Source organism: Salmo trutta, chromosome 5 (genome assembly GCF_901001165.1).
Source record: "Salmo trutta chromosome 5, fSalTru1.1, whole genome shotgun sequence".
Classification (NCBI taxonomy): domain Eukaryota; kingdom Metazoa; phylum Chordata; class Actinopteri; order Salmoniformes; family Salmonidae; genus Salmo; species Salmo trutta.
Genome location: NC_042961.1, coordinates 33,727,276 through 33,747,397, shown reverse-complemented (window position 1 = coordinate 33,747,397; position 20,122 = coordinate 33,727,276). Strand labels below are relative to the sequence as shown.

The 20,122-nt window shown below is 43.4% G+C and overlaps 1 protein-coding gene across 1 annotated transcript in view; it reads right to left on the bottom strand.

The window, feature by feature from the left end:
• Window positions 1-2,162: 2,162 nt before the first annotated feature.
• The window catches only part of LOC115194080 (cadherin-23-like), a 752,381-nt gene continuing 734,421 nt past the window's right edge, over window positions 2,163-20,122 (bottom strand). The window contains exons 52-68 of the mRNA XM_029753428.1: window positions 19,898-20,017; window positions 18,598-18,775; window positions 18,181-18,392; window positions 17,767-17,961; window positions 15,919-16,032; window positions 12,715-12,844; window positions 12,152-12,415; window positions 11,838-11,999; window positions 11,172-11,428; window positions 10,932-11,029; window positions 10,473-10,673; window positions 10,174-10,214; window positions 4,480-4,540; window positions 4,108-4,237; window positions 3,477-3,596; window positions 3,172-3,303; window positions 2,163-2,795 (exon numbers count right to left, since the gene is read on the bottom strand). Coding sequence (XP_029609288.1) covers window positions 2,478-2,795; window positions 3,172-3,303; window positions 3,477-3,596; window positions 4,108-4,237; window positions 4,480-4,540; window positions 10,174-10,214; window positions 10,473-10,673; window positions 10,932-11,029; window positions 11,172-11,428; window positions 11,838-11,999; window positions 12,152-12,415; window positions 12,715-12,844; window positions 15,919-16,032; window positions 17,767-17,961; window positions 18,181-18,392; window positions 18,598-18,775; window positions 19,898-20,017 — 2,733 coding nt within the window. The 3' untranslated portion in view covers window positions 2,163-2,477. The remainder of the gene's footprint in view (window positions 2,796-3,171; window positions 3,304-3,476; window positions 3,597-4,107; window positions 4,238-4,479; window positions 4,541-10,173; window positions 10,215-10,472; window positions 10,674-10,931; window positions 11,030-11,171; window positions 11,429-11,837; window positions 12,000-12,151; window positions 12,416-12,714; window positions 12,845-15,918; window positions 16,033-17,766; window positions 17,962-18,180; window positions 18,393-18,597; window positions 18,776-19,897; window positions 20,018-20,122) is intronic.

Genomic DNA, 20,122 nt, shown 5'->3' with positions numbered 1-20,122 from the left:
ATACTAAATTATTCTACCGCTCTGTTGTTCGCTACATACTTTGGTCTGAGACTGCCATCATTGAAGTAGTTTGTGGTGACGAGGGGCCTTGTACAAAACTAACCAATCAGGATCAAAGCCAATGACAAATGTTCAAACTGCCGCTTTACCCACGTGTTCTGCCTCTGGTCCAACCTATCAGTTTCTGGACCAATCGGATGCCCCTGAATGTGTTTGCATTCGGTGAAGGGTCAGGGAGGTACTCAGATCCAGACTTGTGGAGAAGAAACTAATGTCTGTGGGTGTGCTCAATCAGTAGACACATGATCAGCATAGTGTAGTTTTACAGTATAACTAGTTACCAGCTCCTCCTCAGTGCTCCAATAGTGAGAGGAATTGGCTACACACAGACCCGAGGCAGTTGCATATTTATTTTTTTATCACAGATCATCCACAACATTTCTCAACACGTAACTCAGGGCTGGGTGACAATGACAAATGAAAATAAATAATGCTTAACACTCAGGTCGGGAAACGGTTGCTATACAAAAGGAAAACCGACAAATGTCTCCAAAGTACAATGTAGTACACATATTTCAAACATCCATTTTGTCTCTACCCATTTTGGTAAGAGCATTTTTTTTCTTCCAAAATATTTTTTCGTACGAGTCATTTTTTATTTTTTTGCTTTACAATAAAATAAAACAAATGCTGCTTATTTTGACCATGAACTCACTCTGGTGGCAATGTCACGTTTTTTTTTGTGGGGCAGCATGCCCTCTTTTTCTTTTTATTATATATATACTCCCACCCTTACCCCTTCTGGCAACCCAAGGGCTAGATTCATTCCATAGGGCTGAAGATACGGGGTATAGCGCGATTGAAATTTAAAAACAAAGTTCTCACACTGCATTCACAGTAAATACTGCATATATCGGCTCAATCTTGCTATACCGCAGATCTTCAGTGCTATGGATTGAATTTTGCCTGAAGATAAGGCTTCCAGTTCCATACTGAGGCATTGTTCCACTCTTACTCAATCCCAATAATTTTTATTACCATATTGCCCATGTAACTTGAAGCGAAGAACTGTATTGATGCGCTCGCTTTGGCTCTGTCTATCAGTGTACTCTTCAAATAAGTGAGTGTTCTCTTTTATTATTGGTTCATCCAGTCCTAGAGCTACTCTACTGGGCCACTAGCCTGGCACGCAAAACAGATGTTACAGTGGTGAGCTCAGCGTTCAGTCAGGTTTAACCAGGCTACTTGGCCACTATAGCAGAGGGTTTATTTATTAACCCCCTGCATACTGAAGTGGTCTCTTGTGCTAATATCCAGACAAAGCCTCCTCTTCATCTGTGCTCCTCAATGATGACATTAAACAAGTCCTTCTGTAGTCCTTTGTCCTTTTATAGTCAAATATGGAGACCTATGTCTGTTGGTGTCGTTAGGTCTCCAAATTCAGGATACCCAAGACAACCCATTCATCGGGAGATAGAACAGAAGTGCACTGCAGTCACCATATCCAGACCTCAAGTCCTTTCAACTCAAAGAATGTCCTTATCTATCCCCTCTTCCCTTCCTCACCCAATAAGTGCTCATCCCTTACCTCTTTTACAGTAAATAAAAAAAAATACATTTCTATGTCATGTTAACTATTTTCAACAGTCCATTTGGTGGTCGTTCGCTGGTCTGTGGCTTTTTTTTTGTGCGAGTGTGTGCAACCTAGGACGTAACTCCAGAAGGACACTACTTCTGTCTGACAGTAGGCTGTTATTGGACAGATCTCAACAGTCTTGGCCTCTCTCCATCTTGATCTTAGAATGACTGTAGGAGACCAAATGGTGTCCTGCAAGAGATGTCCCAGACAAGCTGGCCATAGTGTATTCTTTTTCACCATGTTAAATCTTAGTAGTCTTTCAATTTGGTCTGCTATTCTATGTTCCAGGTCTTCGATTGACACATTTATTATTTTTATTTTACCTTTATTTAACTAGGCAAGTCAGTTAAGTACAAATTCTCATTTACAATGACGGTCTACACCGGGGCAAACCCGGACGACGCTGGGCCAATTGTGCACTGCCCTATGGGACTCCCAATCACGGCTCGTTGTGATACAGCCTGGATTCGAACCAGGGTGTCTGTAGTGACGCCTCTAGCACTGAGATGCAGTGCCTTAGACCACTGTGCCACTCAGGAGCCCCTTAGCCTTTGCATTTGGTCCACCATCAGACATTAAACCAAATTAAAATCCATCTTTGAAGGGATCCCTCACACATGCCATCCATGGCTCATGAAGATCTTCACTGGCATTTGAAGTTCCCAGACTGCACACACTCCACCTCCTCCAACCCCTGGCCCTCTACCCACTTTCCCCAATCTCCCCTGGCTGTATCTGACCCTCAGTTTTTGAGGAGAGGATAGGGGAGAAGGCAGGGGGACAGCGGTAGGACACCACTCAGTCGTGGCTCTTCTCAGACCAGCGAGGCCTCGGCTAGTCATAACTCTGTGATCTCCAGCGGGCTCTCGGTCAGCGTGTCAGTATCCTTGTTGTTACGGTACAGCGGTGTGGACTTGGCTGACTCGGTACAGGTGTTGCGCTCGGAGTACAGCCCGCCATCGGTGACGTTCAGTGCCCGCTGGTCGTCCTCTGGCAGGCTGTTGAGGTCAGAGGTTAGGAGTGTGCCCGTGCTGCTGTGGACGCCGTCGGGCCCCCTCATCTCAATGGGGAGCTTGTGTCTGAAGCGCAGCGTGCCCCAGCTGTCACCCATGCCCACACGGTCATCCTCGTCATCATCCAGGTCACTGTGGATCAGCTGGGAGAGGAATGAAGGAACAGGCATGGAGGATAGGAATGGATTAGGGAATAGGAGAAAATTTACAAAAGCAGTTAGCACCAATTGTCTCATCAAAGTAAATAACATTGACATTCAGATGCAATATTGTGAAAAGGAGTGCAGCAGTCAGAAATTTGCCTGAAAGGAATTCTGAGGAGAAAAACAGCAGGTAGTTAGCACTAGCAGTGAGTTGCAACATCCTATCGAGCAGTAAAGTGGGCTGGCAGTGGCCTACAGACGTCATGCAAACAAAGTGAGAGGCAGTGAGATGGGGAAGCGCCAGTAGAGGAAACAGTAGTGAGAGCGCGCCCTCCAGTGGCAGGGAACAGGACAGCACACATCAGCAGGATCGGACCTGCTTTTTCTCACGTTCCACCTCTGTGACTGACGATTGGTCGCATTGGCTGGTCGACTTGGTGACCAGTCTGGCTGCAAATAGCTTTTTGAGCCTCAGATAGTTGTCCAAAACCCCACTGAGCAGTGAGCCCTGATAGGACAGCAGTTAAGGTCAGTCACAGTCAATCAAAATCACATTTACCCATCCCAATGTTTTAGATAGCTGCACAGAACCTATAAAACAATGTTTTAATATTAGTCCCCAACAGGAATGTGTGGACTCTGCCACCTGAGAGGACACCTGTGTGTGTGTATGTTCCTCACCTTAATGGGCCCCTCCCTCATGATCTGGCCCAGCTTGGCGACATTGTCGTACTCCTGGATGGCTGCCCTCAGGTAGCGGTCATCCTCAGGCTTGGCCTGGGGGTCGCGGCCAAACGTTCCCTGCAGGGTGTAATGCAAACACACACACACTTCAGTTAAAGACTAACGCGTGGCTTCGAACATCACTGGGGATAGGAGAGACAAAGAGATCCAGAGCTAGACTTTGGTCGGGATTCAATGAAATGCGTACTGCACTGTCGACAATGCAGGCAATTTCCAGGATGTTTGCGGAGATCGCATTCACGGTAAATGCAGCAGTCGGCTCAAGCATAAATTACCTTTAAAAGTCAAGTGCAGTGCGCTTGTCAACAATGTGCCTTTGATTGAATCCCGGCTTGTGGGTCACTTGGAGGGCAGAGCCATGATGACTAATTGGAGCTCATGTAAACCTGAGACAGATGGTGGTTTCATCTTCCCTATGGTGTTAGTAGCACAATACTGTGTAGTGTGGTGTTCTGAGTGCTGTATAGTGGATATTCACAAGCCCCATGGTTGGGCACAGTACTTATTAACAAAGATAACTCGCTGTACTCATAGAAGTACATGAACATACGTAGATAGCTGTACTCACGTGAGTCCGAGCAGGGCTGTTCCACAGGTCAGTGATCTCACTGAGGTTCACTGGCAGGTCTTCTTCATGCTCTGCCTGGGCAGCTAGCTCCAGGTTCCGACAGAACGGGTCCAGCCAAGCAGGGTTGGCCCTGTGTCAACAACACAGTCTTAGCTATAACCACACACAGCGAACACTTCACCAGTCTAATTAGATAATATATACACAACTGTCAGACATTTAAGATCAGCGCAACATGCACATCTGTGAGCTTGCAAAAGTAATAAGCCACCACAGACATATCATTGAAATGAGTGAAGTGCAACAAAGTAGGTTTTCAAATGTTTTAAGGATTTCTAAAATGCATTCACACTGTAATCTAGATTGTCTCACCCCTCAAATGCGTATATATTGGTGTTGGGCATATCCAGGATGTCCATGAGACCTTGGTTTCCTGGAAGACAGACAGGTGAATATATTCTCTATTATCTTCACTCTATTGGGTTTTGGTGTGTATACATATATATATATATATGTTGATTAGTTTAGTTGTTTTAAGGGTATCTTGTCTAAATATCACTAAGCACGTATAGGGGTGGTGGGATCGTTGAGGTTGGTTTTCGCGAGGGCACAACCAGCGGATGGGGCTGGTTGCAATGGCCACTCGCGGAAGTTTGGAGTTGAAAAACTTAGTCGGCGACATGGAGTAAAGATTCCTGCTGCGGCCGGGTGTTCAGTGGAAGAATGTAGCTTGGCAGTGGGTGCTATCATTGGGTATGATAGTATCAAATCAGCCTCAAGGATGAATAGCGCTGTAGTGATATTCTTAGATTCCATTGAAAAGGTGAATAAGATAGTTGAGAGTGGTGTTGTGTTGCGGGAGACACAGACACCGGTATTTCCGCTTATGAATCCGGCAAAGAAAGTTATACTTTCTAACGTGCCACCATTTGTTAGAGATGAAGTGTTGGAGCAAGAGTTATCTCGTCATGGTCAAATTGTATCAACAATAAAGAAGGTTCTTTTTGGATGCAAATCTCCGTTGCTGAAACATGTCGTGTCTCATAGGAGACAAGTGCATATGATTTTAAAAAAGGACACTGATGAACTGAATTTAGCATTCAGTTTTAAGATTGATGGATTTGATTATGTCTTCTACGCTTCTACTGAATCAATGAAATGCTTTGGCTGTGGAAGAGAGGGGCATTTGGTGCGTAATTGTCCCGAGAATGAGCACGCAGAGCCCGGTAGCAGCTCTAGTGCTGGTGCAGCTAACGCACCACCGCGAAGGGATGAACATGCTAAGGGTGCAGGGGAAGGGAGAAGGTGGGCAGATGTGGTAGGAAAAGTAGGAGAGGAAGGCAGTGTGGATACGGGGGCAATTGTGGTAGATCAGAACAAAGAGGGAGGGGAAACAGTCGGTGAGATTGCGACTGCCGTCGCTGAGGTGGTGCTGGAAAATGAAATTGGAGGTCAAGAGGAGATTGAAATAATGGAAAAGGAAGCAGCTGTTTTCAAAGTACCGAGGAGTAAGAGGAAGAATGTAAGGGGTGGTGAAGGGTCTAATTCCAAGAGGAAGGTAGAGATTGATAAATCACTTGAAGATAAACAGGTTGTAGAGATGGTGGAGTTTTCATCTGGGGAGGATAGCGAGAGTGAGTCATCTGACGCGTCACAACAAAATAGTGAGATAAATGGGGTGGAAGGGAGGTATGGGATTGAGAAGGTACGTCAATTTCTGAAGTTGACAAAAGGGAAGAAATATATGCAGGATTATAATGTAACAGATTTTTTCCTTGAAAGTGAATTGTTTATTGAATCAGCAAAGTTTCTGATGTCAAAAATAACAAGGGGAGGTTTGACAAGCCCTCAAGAAAGTGGTCACGAGAGTGATAAGTGATGTAAATTCTAAAGAAAATGAAAGAGTTCAGTCGCAGCTTTAACTCTGTAAAGAGATGTGGTTTTTGGGTCTTCCTCTGTATTTTTTTTTTATCCATGAGCAGTTTTAAGATTTCTTCTTTAAACGTAAATGGGGCAAGAGACATTAAAAAAAGAGCCATAGTGTACGAGTTAATTAGGGGAAAGGGAAGTGACATAATTTTTCTACAAGAAACGCATAGTAATTTGGAAAATGAAGTTATGTGGCAACAGGAGTGGGGGGGGACAGTGGTGTGTAGTCATAAAAACTCAAAAAGTGGGGGTGTGGCCATCTTGTTCTCAAAAGGGTTTTTGCCTTTGTCATATGAGGTTGAAGAGGTAGTTGAGGGGAGGTTATTAAAAGTTAGTGTAAGGTATGAAAACATCAATATGTGTCTGATAAACATATATGCCCCAGTGGTGGCAGTTGAGAGGGTATGCTTTTTAGAGACATTATCAAATACCATTGAGAAATGTAACAATGAAGATTATTTATTTATTGCTGGGGATTTTAACTGCACAGTCAGTGATTTAGATAGAAATCACAAAGAACCTCATATAGCCTCAAGGACTTTTTTAAAACGTCTCATTGTAACAAATGAACTGTGTGATATTTGGCGGAGTCAACATGGAGGCACAAGGCAGTATACCTGGGTGCATGTGAGAGAGAACACCATCTCTATGGCCAGGTTAGATAGGTTTTATTGTTTTGAGCATCAATCTCAGGTCTGTAAATCAAGTGTGATAACCCCAGTGGGATTTTCTGATCATTGTTTAATAACAGAGGTGGTGTTCATTAACGATGTAAAACCTAAAAGCGTATACTGGCATTTTAACATAACTTTATTGAGTGATGCTCACTTCAGGAAATGTTTTAGTTTTTTCTGGGAGAGGTGGAGGTCTCAAAAGGCCAGTTTTGTATCCCTTCAACAGTGGTGGGATATAGGGAAAATCCAGATTCAACAATTCTGTAAGCAATACACGAGGAATGTCACCAAGGATATCACCAGATCAATGAAAGCCCTAGAGACTGAAATAGTGGTACTCATGACGCTGGTTGAGACCACAGGAGATCGAGGCCACACTCAGGCCCTCAAGAGGAAAAAAGCTGCATTGGCAGACCTGCTGGGTATCAGAGCACAGGGGGCATTGGTGAGAAGTAAGTTTCAGGGAATCTCTGAAATGGATGCCTCATCCAAATTTTTCTTTGGTTTAGAGAAAAAGAATGGACAAAGAAAAATTATTCATTGTCTCAAATCAGCTGTTGGACAAGAGCTCACTAGACCTAGTGAAATTAGAAAGAAGGCAGTAGAGTTCTATGCTGAGCTCTACAAGTGTGAGTACAAAGAGGATAAAACAGTGACACAGCAGTTCCTTGATGGGCTCCCACAGGTGGCTGCAGAAGCTCAGGTTGAACTAGAGCAACCATTGTCTTTGCAGGAGTTATACACTGCATTAAAAGGCATGGAAAATGGAAGGGCACCAGGAATTGATGGGCTTCCCGTTGACTTTTTTAAGTCTTTTTGGGCTATGTTGGGAGAGGATTGGCTAGCAGTAGTTAATGATAGTTTAACCGGAGGGTTACTACCAATAAGCTGCAGAAGGGCTGTCCTCACCCTACTGCCCAAAAAGGGTGACCCTAGGGAGGTGAAGAACTGGAGGCCGGTGGCTTTATTGTGCACTGATTATAAGATCCTGTCAAAGGCTTTGTCCAACAGGTTGAGGGAGGTGATGGGGCAAATCATACATACGGACCAGTCCTACTGTGTTCCTGGCAGGCAGATAGGGGATAACATTTCTCTGATTTGTGATTTTTTTGGACGTCTCTAGGGCTATTGGGTTGGATGCTGTTCTAATTTCAATTGATCAGGAAAAGGCATTTGACCGAGTTGAACATCAATATTTATGGCACACTTTGGAGGCGTTTGGGTTCAGCTCTGGTTTTATTGCCATGATAGAGGTGATATATGGTGACATTGAAAGTGTATTGAAAGTTAACGGTGGTTTGAGTGCTCCTTTTAATTAAAGTGTATAGTGTATTAGGCAGGGATGTTCTTTGTCGGGAATGTTATATGCCATTGCTATAGAGCCACTACTAAATAGCATTAGAAGTCGCATTGAAGGGGTGTACCTTTCAAGGGATATTCCTCCTATTCGTCTCTCAGCCTATGCTGATGATGTAGTTGTTTTAGTGAAATATCAAGCGGAGGTGGATAGTTTGAGTCTAATGGTTGATCGTTTTAGGGGAATATCCTCTGCAAAGGTAAATTGGGAAAAGAGTTGTGCTTTACAGATTGGAGAATGGTCTGGAGGGATCATGGCTTTGCCAGGGGGGCTGGAATGGTGTAAGGGAGGTTTTAAGTACCTTGGAGTGTACCTAGGAGATGAGGGGACTATGGAAAAAAATTGGATTGGGGTGGTTGAAATGGTGGAAGGGAGGATAAGAAGATGGCGTTGGTTGCTATCTCATATGTCATATAGGGGCCGCACTATTATAGTTAATAATGTGATTGCCTCTGCACTGTGGCATCGGTTGTCAGTTTTAGAACCACCATCTGGCCTTCTGGCTAAGATACAGGCAATAATTGTGGATTTCTTTTGGGATAAATATCACTGGGTTCCACAAAGTGTTTTGTATTTGTCAAAAGAGGAGGGGGGACAAGGTCTTGTACATCTTGCTAGTAGGGCTGCTGCTTTCCGGTTGCAGTTTATTCAAAGGTTGCTTTATGGACCGGAAAATGTGGTTTGGAGAGGGGTGGCAGGTCTTGTATTACAGCAGGTTGGAGGATTAGGTTTAAAGAAAGCTTTATTTTTGGTTGATAGTAGCCAGATTTCTAGGGAGGGAGTACCTCCGTTTTACAGAGGCCTTCTTAGGGTGTGGAGCATAATGAAGGTGTCCAGACGCACTAAGGCGGAGTCAGTGCATTGGCTGTTGGAGGAACCTCTGGTGTATGGGGCAAGACTGGATTGCACAACTGCAGCTGTTCCACATTTTTCCAAGATTCTGGTGAAGGGCAAAATCATCACCTTAAAACAGTTAATGGCCATGGCTGGGCCCGCCTTAATGGATGGAAGACGGGTGGCTGAACATTTGGGGGTGAGGTCGGAAAGGATTGTAGGACAACTGCTGGAAAGCTGCAGGAAGGCTCTGTCAGCAGAAGAGTGGGGTATGCTTCATAGCCACAAGAAGAAGGTACAAGATGAAGACGTCTCATTTCCAAGACTAGGGATTACACCAAATATCCCAGTCAGAAAGAAAGGCGTTATTACTGGATTTGAGAGGGTTGGAAGAGGTGGGTTTGGATGAGGTGAATGGGAAAGACTTATATAGGGGGTGTGTCAAGGTGTTAAATAAAGATACATTGAAAAATAGAAAAGACACTCCATGGAGGGTAAAATTGGGCATTGATGACAAGGTAAAGCCAGCATGGAGAGCACTGTACAAGCCACCGTTACAAAAGAGTACTGGTGATATGTAATGGAGGGTTTTGCATGGCATCATTGCAGTTAATGCTTTTGTATCTGTTATTAACTCAGATGTTGGAGATGGATGTCCTTTTTGTAATATAAGAGAAACCATTTTTCACTGTTTTATGGAGTGTGAGAGGATAAAACCTCTCTTGAAAATGCTGGAGTCTTTGTTTAAAGCTGTAGGGGAGATTTTCAATAACACTGTTTTTATTTTGGGGTTTCAATATGTTAAGCAACAGAAAAGAAAATGTCAACTGTTAAATTTTATTTTGGGACAAGCTAAGATGTCAATTTTTCTGAGTAGGAAACATAAGATAGAAACGGGATATGGGCAGGATGTAAGATGTGTTTTTAAAGGATTAGTGAAAATAAGAATAAAAGTGGATTTTGAGTTCTTCTCAGCTGTAAAAGATCTCCCATTGTTTGAGAAGTAGGCATACGAAGGAGCGCTTTGTTTTGTAGAGGGGAAACTATTTTTTGTTGATTAAATAATTTGAATGTATATGTTCTTTAGTATTTTTTTTGTACAATTTTTTTTAAATAAAATAAAAAAGTATGTTATTTTTGTATTTTTTTTTTAGGAATTACATTTCTGAAAAGGCAGTGTGTCATTATTTATGTTAACACTTGAGTATAAAATAAAGGTTTTATAAAATCTCTCTCTCTCTCTCTCTCTCTCTCTCTCTCTCTCTCTCTCACCTGTGGATCCTGCTACAATGGCTTTCAGCTTCCTCTTGTGTCTGTAGCACAGAACATCACACAAACAGGTGAGATGATCAACATGTTTACATAGCCAAGTCAAAGTACTGTCTCCTAACACCATTACAAATTCCATTGAAAGAAAAAGTAATTGACAATTGAGATGAACTGAAAGAACAATCAACACTTTGATACATAAGAGCATATTGTAAAATGGAGTGGTTTAGTATGAGTATGATTATTGGATTGTATAAGTTAAAGTGGATTGGTATAATATGTTTGACAATTACAGATCTTACACTGTGCGATAGTACCAGTTCGTGAAGATGAACAACATGGCTGCCAAGAAGAGCAACACAGCTAGGATAATGATGGCCATCTGTAGCGTTGTGAGGTCATCAGGTGCTCTCCTGTTGATGGCAGGCTGGACGTCCAGGATGTTGTAATTCCTGAACAGGTTCCTCAGCTGGTCCTTGTTCTCATCAATCATCTGAATCACCCTGTCAATCACAAGACCAGGGAAGGAGAGACAATGGGCTTAGCATAGAGAGGGGTAGACTTATACAGCATGATTTTAGTGTAGTAACAATGTAATGACATAGAAATATAATTACTAGAAGGCACAAAGCCCCCTCAGACCACTGCAATTTGACCAGAAAATTCATGGCTACACTAAATATGGGGAATGTCCGTTCTAGTAATTACATTTCTATAGGTAATAACATAATAATAATTTATACTGCCAGGCAGCAACTGACTTTTCCACGTCCAGGATGCGGTTGGTCTGCTTGTTGACCACATGTATGAGCACGTCTGTCTGGGCAAAATTCACTCTGCCTTTCTTGTCCACGTGGAACTGAGCAGAAACAGAGGAGGTGATGACAAAGGGGGATAGTGGGACACACACATTTCATATGTAATTTTATACACTAGCATGCATGCACACACACACCTGCACAGAGACACACACATCCTCCACATCCCCCAACCCCACCTACCTGCACATCGTCCGTGTTGACTATGGCTCTGGTGATGTTGGATAGCAGGTTGATAAACTCCTCCTGGAACTGTTGAACCCGCTCGGGTATCTCGTTGATGATGATCTTCATCCGCTGGTCGTCCCGCAGGATGTAAATGTCCACCATGGCGATGTCACTGTGGCCCGCCAGGTCCCGTGCCAATACCTCCACCATGAAGTAGCCCGGGTCGTAGGCCGTGAACAGGTCAAAGGTACGGATGATCCCATCTGTCTCTCCTAAGGTTCAGGGACAATTCCATTGTGATTCATGCTTATCAATGGGGTTGAGGCCCATTCCTTTTCAATTCAGTCAATTTACAGTAGTAAATTCATTATCTGAATTTAAATTAAATTGATCCCAACCGTTGTTATAAAGGAATGGTAAGGAGACTTTGAAGGGAGAAAGATTTATCAACATGTTTAGGGCAATTTCATTTCTGTCAATATTTTCACCTTAATTTAAATGGAATTGATCCCAACCTTAGTTATCAATGAGTATAGTAGGGGGCAATTCTATTTCAATTCAATGAATTGCCTCAATTTTGAATTGAAATGGAATTGATACCAACATTGGTTATCAAGGATTAACAAGGGATACTACACAAACACAGATAATAGTCATGCTAGGCAGTAGGCAGTGACTGACCTATGATGAAGACATTTCCTATGTCCTCAGAGTCATTGGACTGGAGTTTAATGTAGCGAACGGACAGGACATGGTACAGCACCAGGCTGTTGTTCCCTATGTCGTTGTCTATGGCCTGTACCCGGATCAGATCTGAGCCCACCTTGGCATCAGCTGCCACACCTAAAGGGAGAGAGAGAGAGGGGAAGGGGGGGACACAAAGAGAGAAGATGAGAGAGAAAGAGAGAACTGGTTAGTGAGAGCAGCACAATATTATCAATTCACACACATGCACATAGAAACACAAACCCCCACCCCAGTTGTATGTACAGTACCTGCAGTGTACTCCAGCTTGGTGAAGCGCGGTGGCTGGTCGTTGATGTCCTCCAGGTAGATTCTGATCTCCTGCAGGGTGGGGTCATGGCTGGGGTCAAGGGCTCTGCCCCGGGCTGACCTCTGATCCCTGGGAGGGACCCAATTCCTGTGGCTGGAGGCCTTGACGATGATGGAGTATACTGAGATGTCCTCACGATCCAGATCCTTCTTCACCTTCAGTATGCCCCCTGGGTTCAGGCCAAAGTTCCCTTCAGTATCTCCCCCTAAAGGGCAGGGGTGGAAATCAGTGTTACATCCATTCATAGAAGGGACAGCAACAGGCAGAAGCCAAAAAGGTATTTCATTATTCAGTATTAGTAATAATGGACTGAAATTTCTACATTGTCCGGTATGGATGAATCAGTGTGTGTGTGTGTGTGTGTGTGTGTGTGTGTGTGTGTGTGTGTGTGTGTGTGTGTGTGTGTGTGTGTGTGTGTGTGTGTGTGTGTGTGTGTGTGTGTGCGTGTGCTTCTGTGCCTGTTTGTGTGTGTGTCTGTAGTGTTGTGTTGTCCTCTCCACAGACCTGCTATGAAGTAGTAGACTACAGCGTTTGAGCCTTCGTCTGCATCCACAGCTCCTTTCACATTACCCACTACTGTCCCTGGAGTAGAGTGCTCTGCCACAGACAGAGTCTGGTACGATAGGCTGCCTCGCTGAGAGCGAACCAGACAGACGGACAGACAGGCATGCATGCACACACACGCACACGCACACAGATACATGAGCCAGATGTAAGACAAAATCGTCACACATATGAAACTAACACATTAGCCCTTTTTATACCTGGTTCTAACATGCATCCTTTGACCTGATCTTGTCCACATTCAGATTGTGCCCACATTTTCAGACAGGTGTAGACGATTAAAGACGCATTGTGATCTGATTGTGACCAGATCTTCCTGACCACCTCCTGAGGCAGTCAAGCACACATTGTGTCATGATATCTTACAAGTGTAGATGGATCTGGTCAGTGAAACCATTTACAGTGCCTTCAGAAAGTATTCCTACCCCCTTGACTTATTCCACAGTTGTTGTGTTACAGCCTGAATTCAAAATGGATTAAATAGATAGAAATATCTAATTTACATAAGTATTCACAACCCCGAGTCAATACTTTGTAGAAGCACCTTTGCTGCGATTACAGCTTTGGGTCTTTCTGGGTAAGTCTCTAAGAACTTTCCAACTTTCCAAGTCTTTCCAACTTTCCAAGGGCAAATCCAATACAACACATTACGGAGTTGTCACGAATGCTAGGAGTGGTGGTAGGAGTCAGGCGCAGAGAGCAGAGGTAAGAATAAACAAGATTTATTTTCTCTGGTACGACACGGTCGACGCCAACACAACAGGCGTGTGAACAAAATGACCAACCCATACACAACGGGCACACAGTCCGGAAATAAAATAATCCAGGCAGATCGCCAGCACATCCAAAAAGCACACTGACGTAAAATAATCCCGCACAAACCTGGGCGGGCTCAACAGGCTTAAATAACCACAAATCAAGACACACAAATAAGGAACAGGTGCAAACAATAAGACATACCAACAGAAAAGGAAAAAGGGATCAGAGGCGGCTAGTAGGCCGGCGACGACGACCGCCGAGCGCCGCCTGAGCAGGCAGGGGAGCCACCTTCGGTGGCATTCATGACAGGAGTACCACTCTCTGTATTTTCAAGCATAGTAATCATGTTATGGGTATGCTTGTAATCGTTAAGAACAGGGGAGTTTTCATGATAAAAATGTATGGAATGAATCCAAGCACAGGTAAAATCCTAGAGGAAAAACTGGTTCAGTTTGCTTTCCAACATTTGCCCATTATTCTTCAGAAAGTTCTTCAATCTCAGTGAAATTAGTTGTTGATCATTGCTAGACGACCATTTTCAGGTCTTGCCATAGTTTTTTCAAGCAGATTTAAGTCAAGACTGTAACTCGGCCACTGAGGAACATTTGCTGGTTTCTTGGTAAGCAACTCCAGTGTAGATTTGGCCTTGTGTTTTAGAATTTTGTCCTGCTGAAAGGTGAATTAATCTCCCAGTGTCTGGTGGAAAGCAGACTGAACCAGGTTTTTCTCTAGGATATTACCGGTGCTTGGATTCATTCCGTACATTTTTTATCCTGAAAAACTCCCCTGTCCTTAACGATTACAATTAATGATTACCCTTAACGATTATCCATAACATGACCACTATGCTTGAAAATATGGCGAGTGGTACTCAGTGATGTGTTGTATTGGATTTGCCCCAAACATAACACTTTGTATTCAGGAAAAAAGTGAATTGCTTTGACACACATTAAGGACAGGGGAGTTTTTCAGGATAAAAAATGTACGGAATGAATCCAAGCACAGGTAAAATTCTAGAGAAAAAACGGAATCAGTCTGCTTTCCACCAGACACTGGGAGATTAATTCACCTTTCAGCAGGACAAAATTCTAAAACACAAGGCCAAATCTACACTGGAGTTGCTTTACTGCCTTGTTGCAAACAGGATGCATGTTTTGGAATGTGTTTATTCTGTATATTTGGAATATGTTTATTCTGTATAGGCTTCCCTCTTTTCACTCTGTCAATTAGGTTAGTATTATGGCGTAACTACAATGTTGTTACTACACAACAACATTGTAGTTTGTTTTCTCCTATTACAACCATTAAACGCTGTAACTGTTTTAAAGTCACCATTGGCCTCATGGTGAAATCCCTGAGCGGTTTACTTCCTCTCCGGCAACTGAGTTAGGAAGGACACCTGTATCTTTGTAGTGACTGGGTGTATTGATACACCATCCAAACTGTAATGAATAACTTCACTATTTACAAAGGGATATTCAATGTCAGTTTACTTTTTTTTTACCCATCTACAGTACCAATAGGTGCCTCCCTAGTCTTTGTGGTTGAATCTGTTTTTGAAATTCACTGTTCGACTGAGGGACCTTACAGATAATTGTATGTGTGGGGTAGAGAGATGAGGTAGTCATTCAAAAATCATGTTAAACACTATTATTTGCCACAGAGTAAGTCCATGCAACTTGTTAAGCACATTTTTACTCCTGAAGTTTTTTAGGTTTGCCACAACAAAAGACTTGAATACTTATTGATATTTCAGCTTTTCATTTTTAATTAATTTGTAAATATGTCAAAAAACGTCATTCCACTTTGACATTATGGGGTATTGTGTCTAGGCCATTGAAAACAAATCTCAATTTCATCAATTTCATCAATTCAGGCTGTAACACAACAAAATGTGGAAAAAGTAAAGGGGTGTGAATATATTCTGAAGGCACTGTAAATCACCATAATCCCATAAAATCTGGTCACAATGCAGACACAGTGGACAAATATGAGACACATTTTAATACCATGTTTAGACATATTTCTGAAAATGTGGGCAAGATCAGGACAAAGGACGCATGCTAGTGCCAGGTGTAAATGAGGTTATTGACTAATATACAAACACAGTAAACAAAATACCAAATAAAAAACAAATATGAAGGGAGAGATATCTAGAGATTTGAAAAGGTGGTTTGATCACACAAACATTGCTTGGTACAGAAAGAATATTCTGCCGTTTCAAGTATCACTTAGTGGTAAGGTATAAACCCAGAGTGTGATTTATAGCTGAGGAGTCCAGGGCTATGTTTCATTGCAGGAAGATGAGTGTGAATTAGTGCAGAGTGGAGGGAACATCTTCCTCGAATGAGACACGGCCAAGCTCTCTAACTCTCCCCCACTCACCGGGGGCTTGAAGAAGACAGGCTCGTTGTCATCGATGTCCAACAGCGCCACCTGTAGGGGCTGGGTTGTCTCATAAGGCACGGGCTGACCTAGGTCATAGGCCACAACAATCAGCTGAGGGACAGGACACAGTCCGTTAGTCAGACATAAGCAATACACATACACACAAGCATGCACACAGATATACACACACACATGAACACACACACATATGCATGAGCGCACACGCACACACACACACACACTAGAGGTTGACCGATTAATCGGAATGGCCGATTAATTAGGGCCGATTTCAAGTTTTCATAACAATTGGAAATCGGTATTTTTGGACGCTGATTTGGCCGATTTAAAAAATTATAATAATATATTTTTTTACACCTTTATTTAACTAGGCAAGTCAGTTAAGAACACATTCTTATTTCAATGACGGCCTAGGAACGGTGGGTTAACTGCCTTGTTCAGGGGCAGAATGACAGATTTTTACCTTGTCAGCTCGGAGATTCAATCGTGCAACCTTACGGTTAACTAGTCCAACGCTCGAACCACCTGCTTTACATTGCACTCCACAAGGAGCCTGCCTGTTACGCGAATGCAGTAAGAAGCCAAAGTAAATTGCTAGCTAGCATTAAACTTATCTTATAAAAAACAATCAATCATAATCACTAGTTAACTACACATGGTTGATGATATTACTAGTTTATCTAGCCTGTCCTGTGTTGCATATAATCCCTTAGGTACACGTTGCTCCAACGTGTACCTAACGATAAACATCAATGCCTTTCTTAAAATCAATACACAAGTATATATTTTTAAACCTGCATATTTAGTTAATATTGCCTGCTAACATGAATTTCTTTTAACTAGGGAAAATGTGTCACTTCTCTTGCAACAGAGTCAGGGTATATGCAGCAGTTTGGGCCGCCTGGCTCGTTGCGAACTGTGAAGACTATTTCTTCCTAACAAAGACAGCCGACTTCGCCAAACGGGGGATGATTTTGGGTGCACTCTAATAGCGTTTTAAACATCACTCGCTCTGAGACTTGGAGTAGTTGTTCCCTTTGCTCTGCATGGGTAACGCTGCTTCGAGGTGGCTGTTGTCGATGTGTTCCTGGTTCGAGCCCAGGTAGGAGCGAGGAGAGGGACGGAAGCTATACTGTTACACTGGCAATACTAAAGTGCCTATAAGAACATCCAACAGTCAAAGGTATATGAAATACAAATCGTATAGAGAGAAATAGTCCTATAATTTCTATAATAACTACAACCTAAAACATCTTACCTGGGAATATTGAAGACTCATGTTAAAAGGAACCACCAGCTTTAATATGTTCTCATGTTCTGAGCAAGGAACTTAAACGTTAGCTTTCTTACATGGCACATATTGCACTTTTACTTTCTTCTCCAACACTTTGTTTTTGCATTATTTAAACCAAATTGAACATGTTTCATTATTTATTTGAGGCTAAATTGATTATATTAAGTTAAAATAAGTGTTCATTCAGTATTGTTGTAATTGTCATTATTACAAATAATTGGCCCTCCAATAATCGGTAGGCGTTGAGAAATCATAATCGGTCGACCTGTTAACACACACACACACACACACACACACACACACACACACACACACACACACACACACACTCCATTACTGTGTAGTTTTAGAAGTTGCATATCAGCTTGTTCATTCTTGTCTGGGCTGAATCCTAACCAGAAATCTGCCAGGCCTACACTCAAACTTTGCATTTCTTCCATTGACCTCAAGGTATGATTCAGGTTGTCACCAGCTACAAGTGCATATGTATGGTTAGAATTGGGCCCTAGGTCGTGTCTTGTCAGTCCACTCACGCTGTGCAGGGCCTGCTTCTCTCGGTCCAGTTTGACGGCGGTGGTGATGACTCCTGTAATAGCGTCAATGTGGAAGTTCTCCCAATCTCTGTTCCTAGCGCCTGTCTGGAGGAAGGCATAGCGCACCTCTCCATTCACCCCCTCATCCCCATCTGTCGCAAACACCTCGTACACCAGCAGGCCTGGGGCCTGCTCCTACAAGGGTGGGCAGACATCATTGAGATTTGAGATATCCTGTTTGTATGCACTATAGCTACACCTGCAGAGATTTTTACAGTAGCCCTGTGTAGTTGAGCAACAGCTTCATACATGCAAAAAAATATATCATCTGTTATTACATTTTTACTATACTGCTAGGGACTTCTAACACCATACTGTAGTACCACCAACATGCACAAGCAAACATATACACACCTCCATGATGTGCATGATGGTGCCGTTGGTGGGCCTGACGAACATGGGCCTGTTGTTGTTGACATCTATGATGATGATGTGTAAGGTGGCGGTGCCCCAGAGGGGTGGTTTGCCCTGGTCTGTAGCCACCACCGTCAGGTTAAAGCACTCAAAGGACTGCAGCAGACGGAGAGAACGCACCAGGCCTGTGTCAGCGTCCAGAGAGAAGGCATCTGATACACCATAGAGAGGGAGAGAGAGAGAGAAAGAGAGAGATACAGGCTTTTGTTTTAGCCAAGCCCTATCACACCTGATTTAACTAATCAATTGCTAATGTAGACCATAATAAGTTAAATCAGTTGTGTTAAAACTGGGCTGGAACAAAAGCCTCTTACAGTACCTAATGATGATGTGTGTGTGTGTTTGTGTGGCTCCTACCTGCCCCTGGGCCCTGCAGGCTGTAGTACAGCAGACCGTTCTCCCCCTCATCCAGGTCATTGGCAGTCAGTGTGATCACAGATGTCCCACTGGGTTCGTTCTCAAACACACTGGTCTCAAAGACCCGATCTGAGAACCGTGGACGGAAGTCATTCACATCCAGAACGGTCACCAAGACCTGAGAGAGACAGACCAGGGACAGGAAAATATGATGTGGCCCGGTGTGGCTCAGTTGGTAAGAGTGTGGTGCTAGCAATACCAAGGTTATTGTTTCAATCCTCATAGGGATAATAATACACATATTACCAATGCAGAGATATACACAAAGTAGCCAGTTCATTAGGTACACCCATCTAGTACTGGGTCGAACCCCCCTTTGCCTCCAAAACACTCTGAATTCTTCGGGGCATGGATTATACAAGGTGTGCCGTTCAGACATTTCTCAATTGGTATCAAGGGACTTAACATGTGCCAGGAAAACATTCCCCACACCATTCCACCACTGCCACCATCCTGTACCGTTGACACCAGGCAGGATGGGGCCATGGTCTCATGTTGCTTACGCCAAAACCTGAATCTGCTATCAGCATGACGCAACAGGAACCAGGATTCGTCAGACCAGGCAATGCTTTTCCACTCCTCAATTCCAGTGTTGTTGATCATGTGCCCACTGGATCCACTTTCTGTTTTTAGCTGATAGGAGTGGCACCCAGTGTGGTCATCTGCTGCAATATCCCATCCGTGACAAGGACCGACAAGTTGTGTATTACGAGATATCGTTCTGCACACCATTGTTGTACTGCGACATTATTTGCCTGTTTGTGGCCCGCCTGTTAGCTTACACGATTATTGCCATTCTCCATCAACCTCTCTCATCAATGAGTTGTTTTCACCCACAGGACGTTTGTTGCACCATTCTCGGTAAACCCTAGACACTGTCTTGTGGGAAAAACACAGGAGGCTGGACGTTTTTGAGGTACTGGAACCGGTGTGCCTGGCACCGACAATCATACTCCGCTCAAAGTCGCTTAGGTTACTCGTTTTGACCATTCTAATGTTCAATCGAACAGTAACTGAATGCCCCGATGCCTGTCTGCCTGCTTTATATAGTAAGCCACGGCCACGTGACTCATTGTCTGTAGGAGTGAACCCTTTTTGTGAACGGGGTGCTGTCCCTAATAAACTGGCCGCAGAGTATTTTGAACATACATTTTCATTCACATTTTAGTCTTATCCAGAGTGATTACAGTCAGTGTATTCAACTATGGTTACTTATGTTCTACTACAGTATGAATCCCACCTGAACAGATTTCTCCAGTCGGTTGTTGGGGCTGCCCCCAGGGTTGTCCCTAGCTATGGCCGTCAGGGTGTAGTGGTCTTTAGTCTCTCTGTCCAGTGGAGACAGAATGTAGATGTCACCCTGACAAGAGAGGGAGGAGGAAAAGTAGGAGGAGGAGAAAGAGGAGAAAGAGGAAGATGATTATAAAGTGTAGTTATTAGGCAGTTTCAGGGAGAGAGTTTAGGC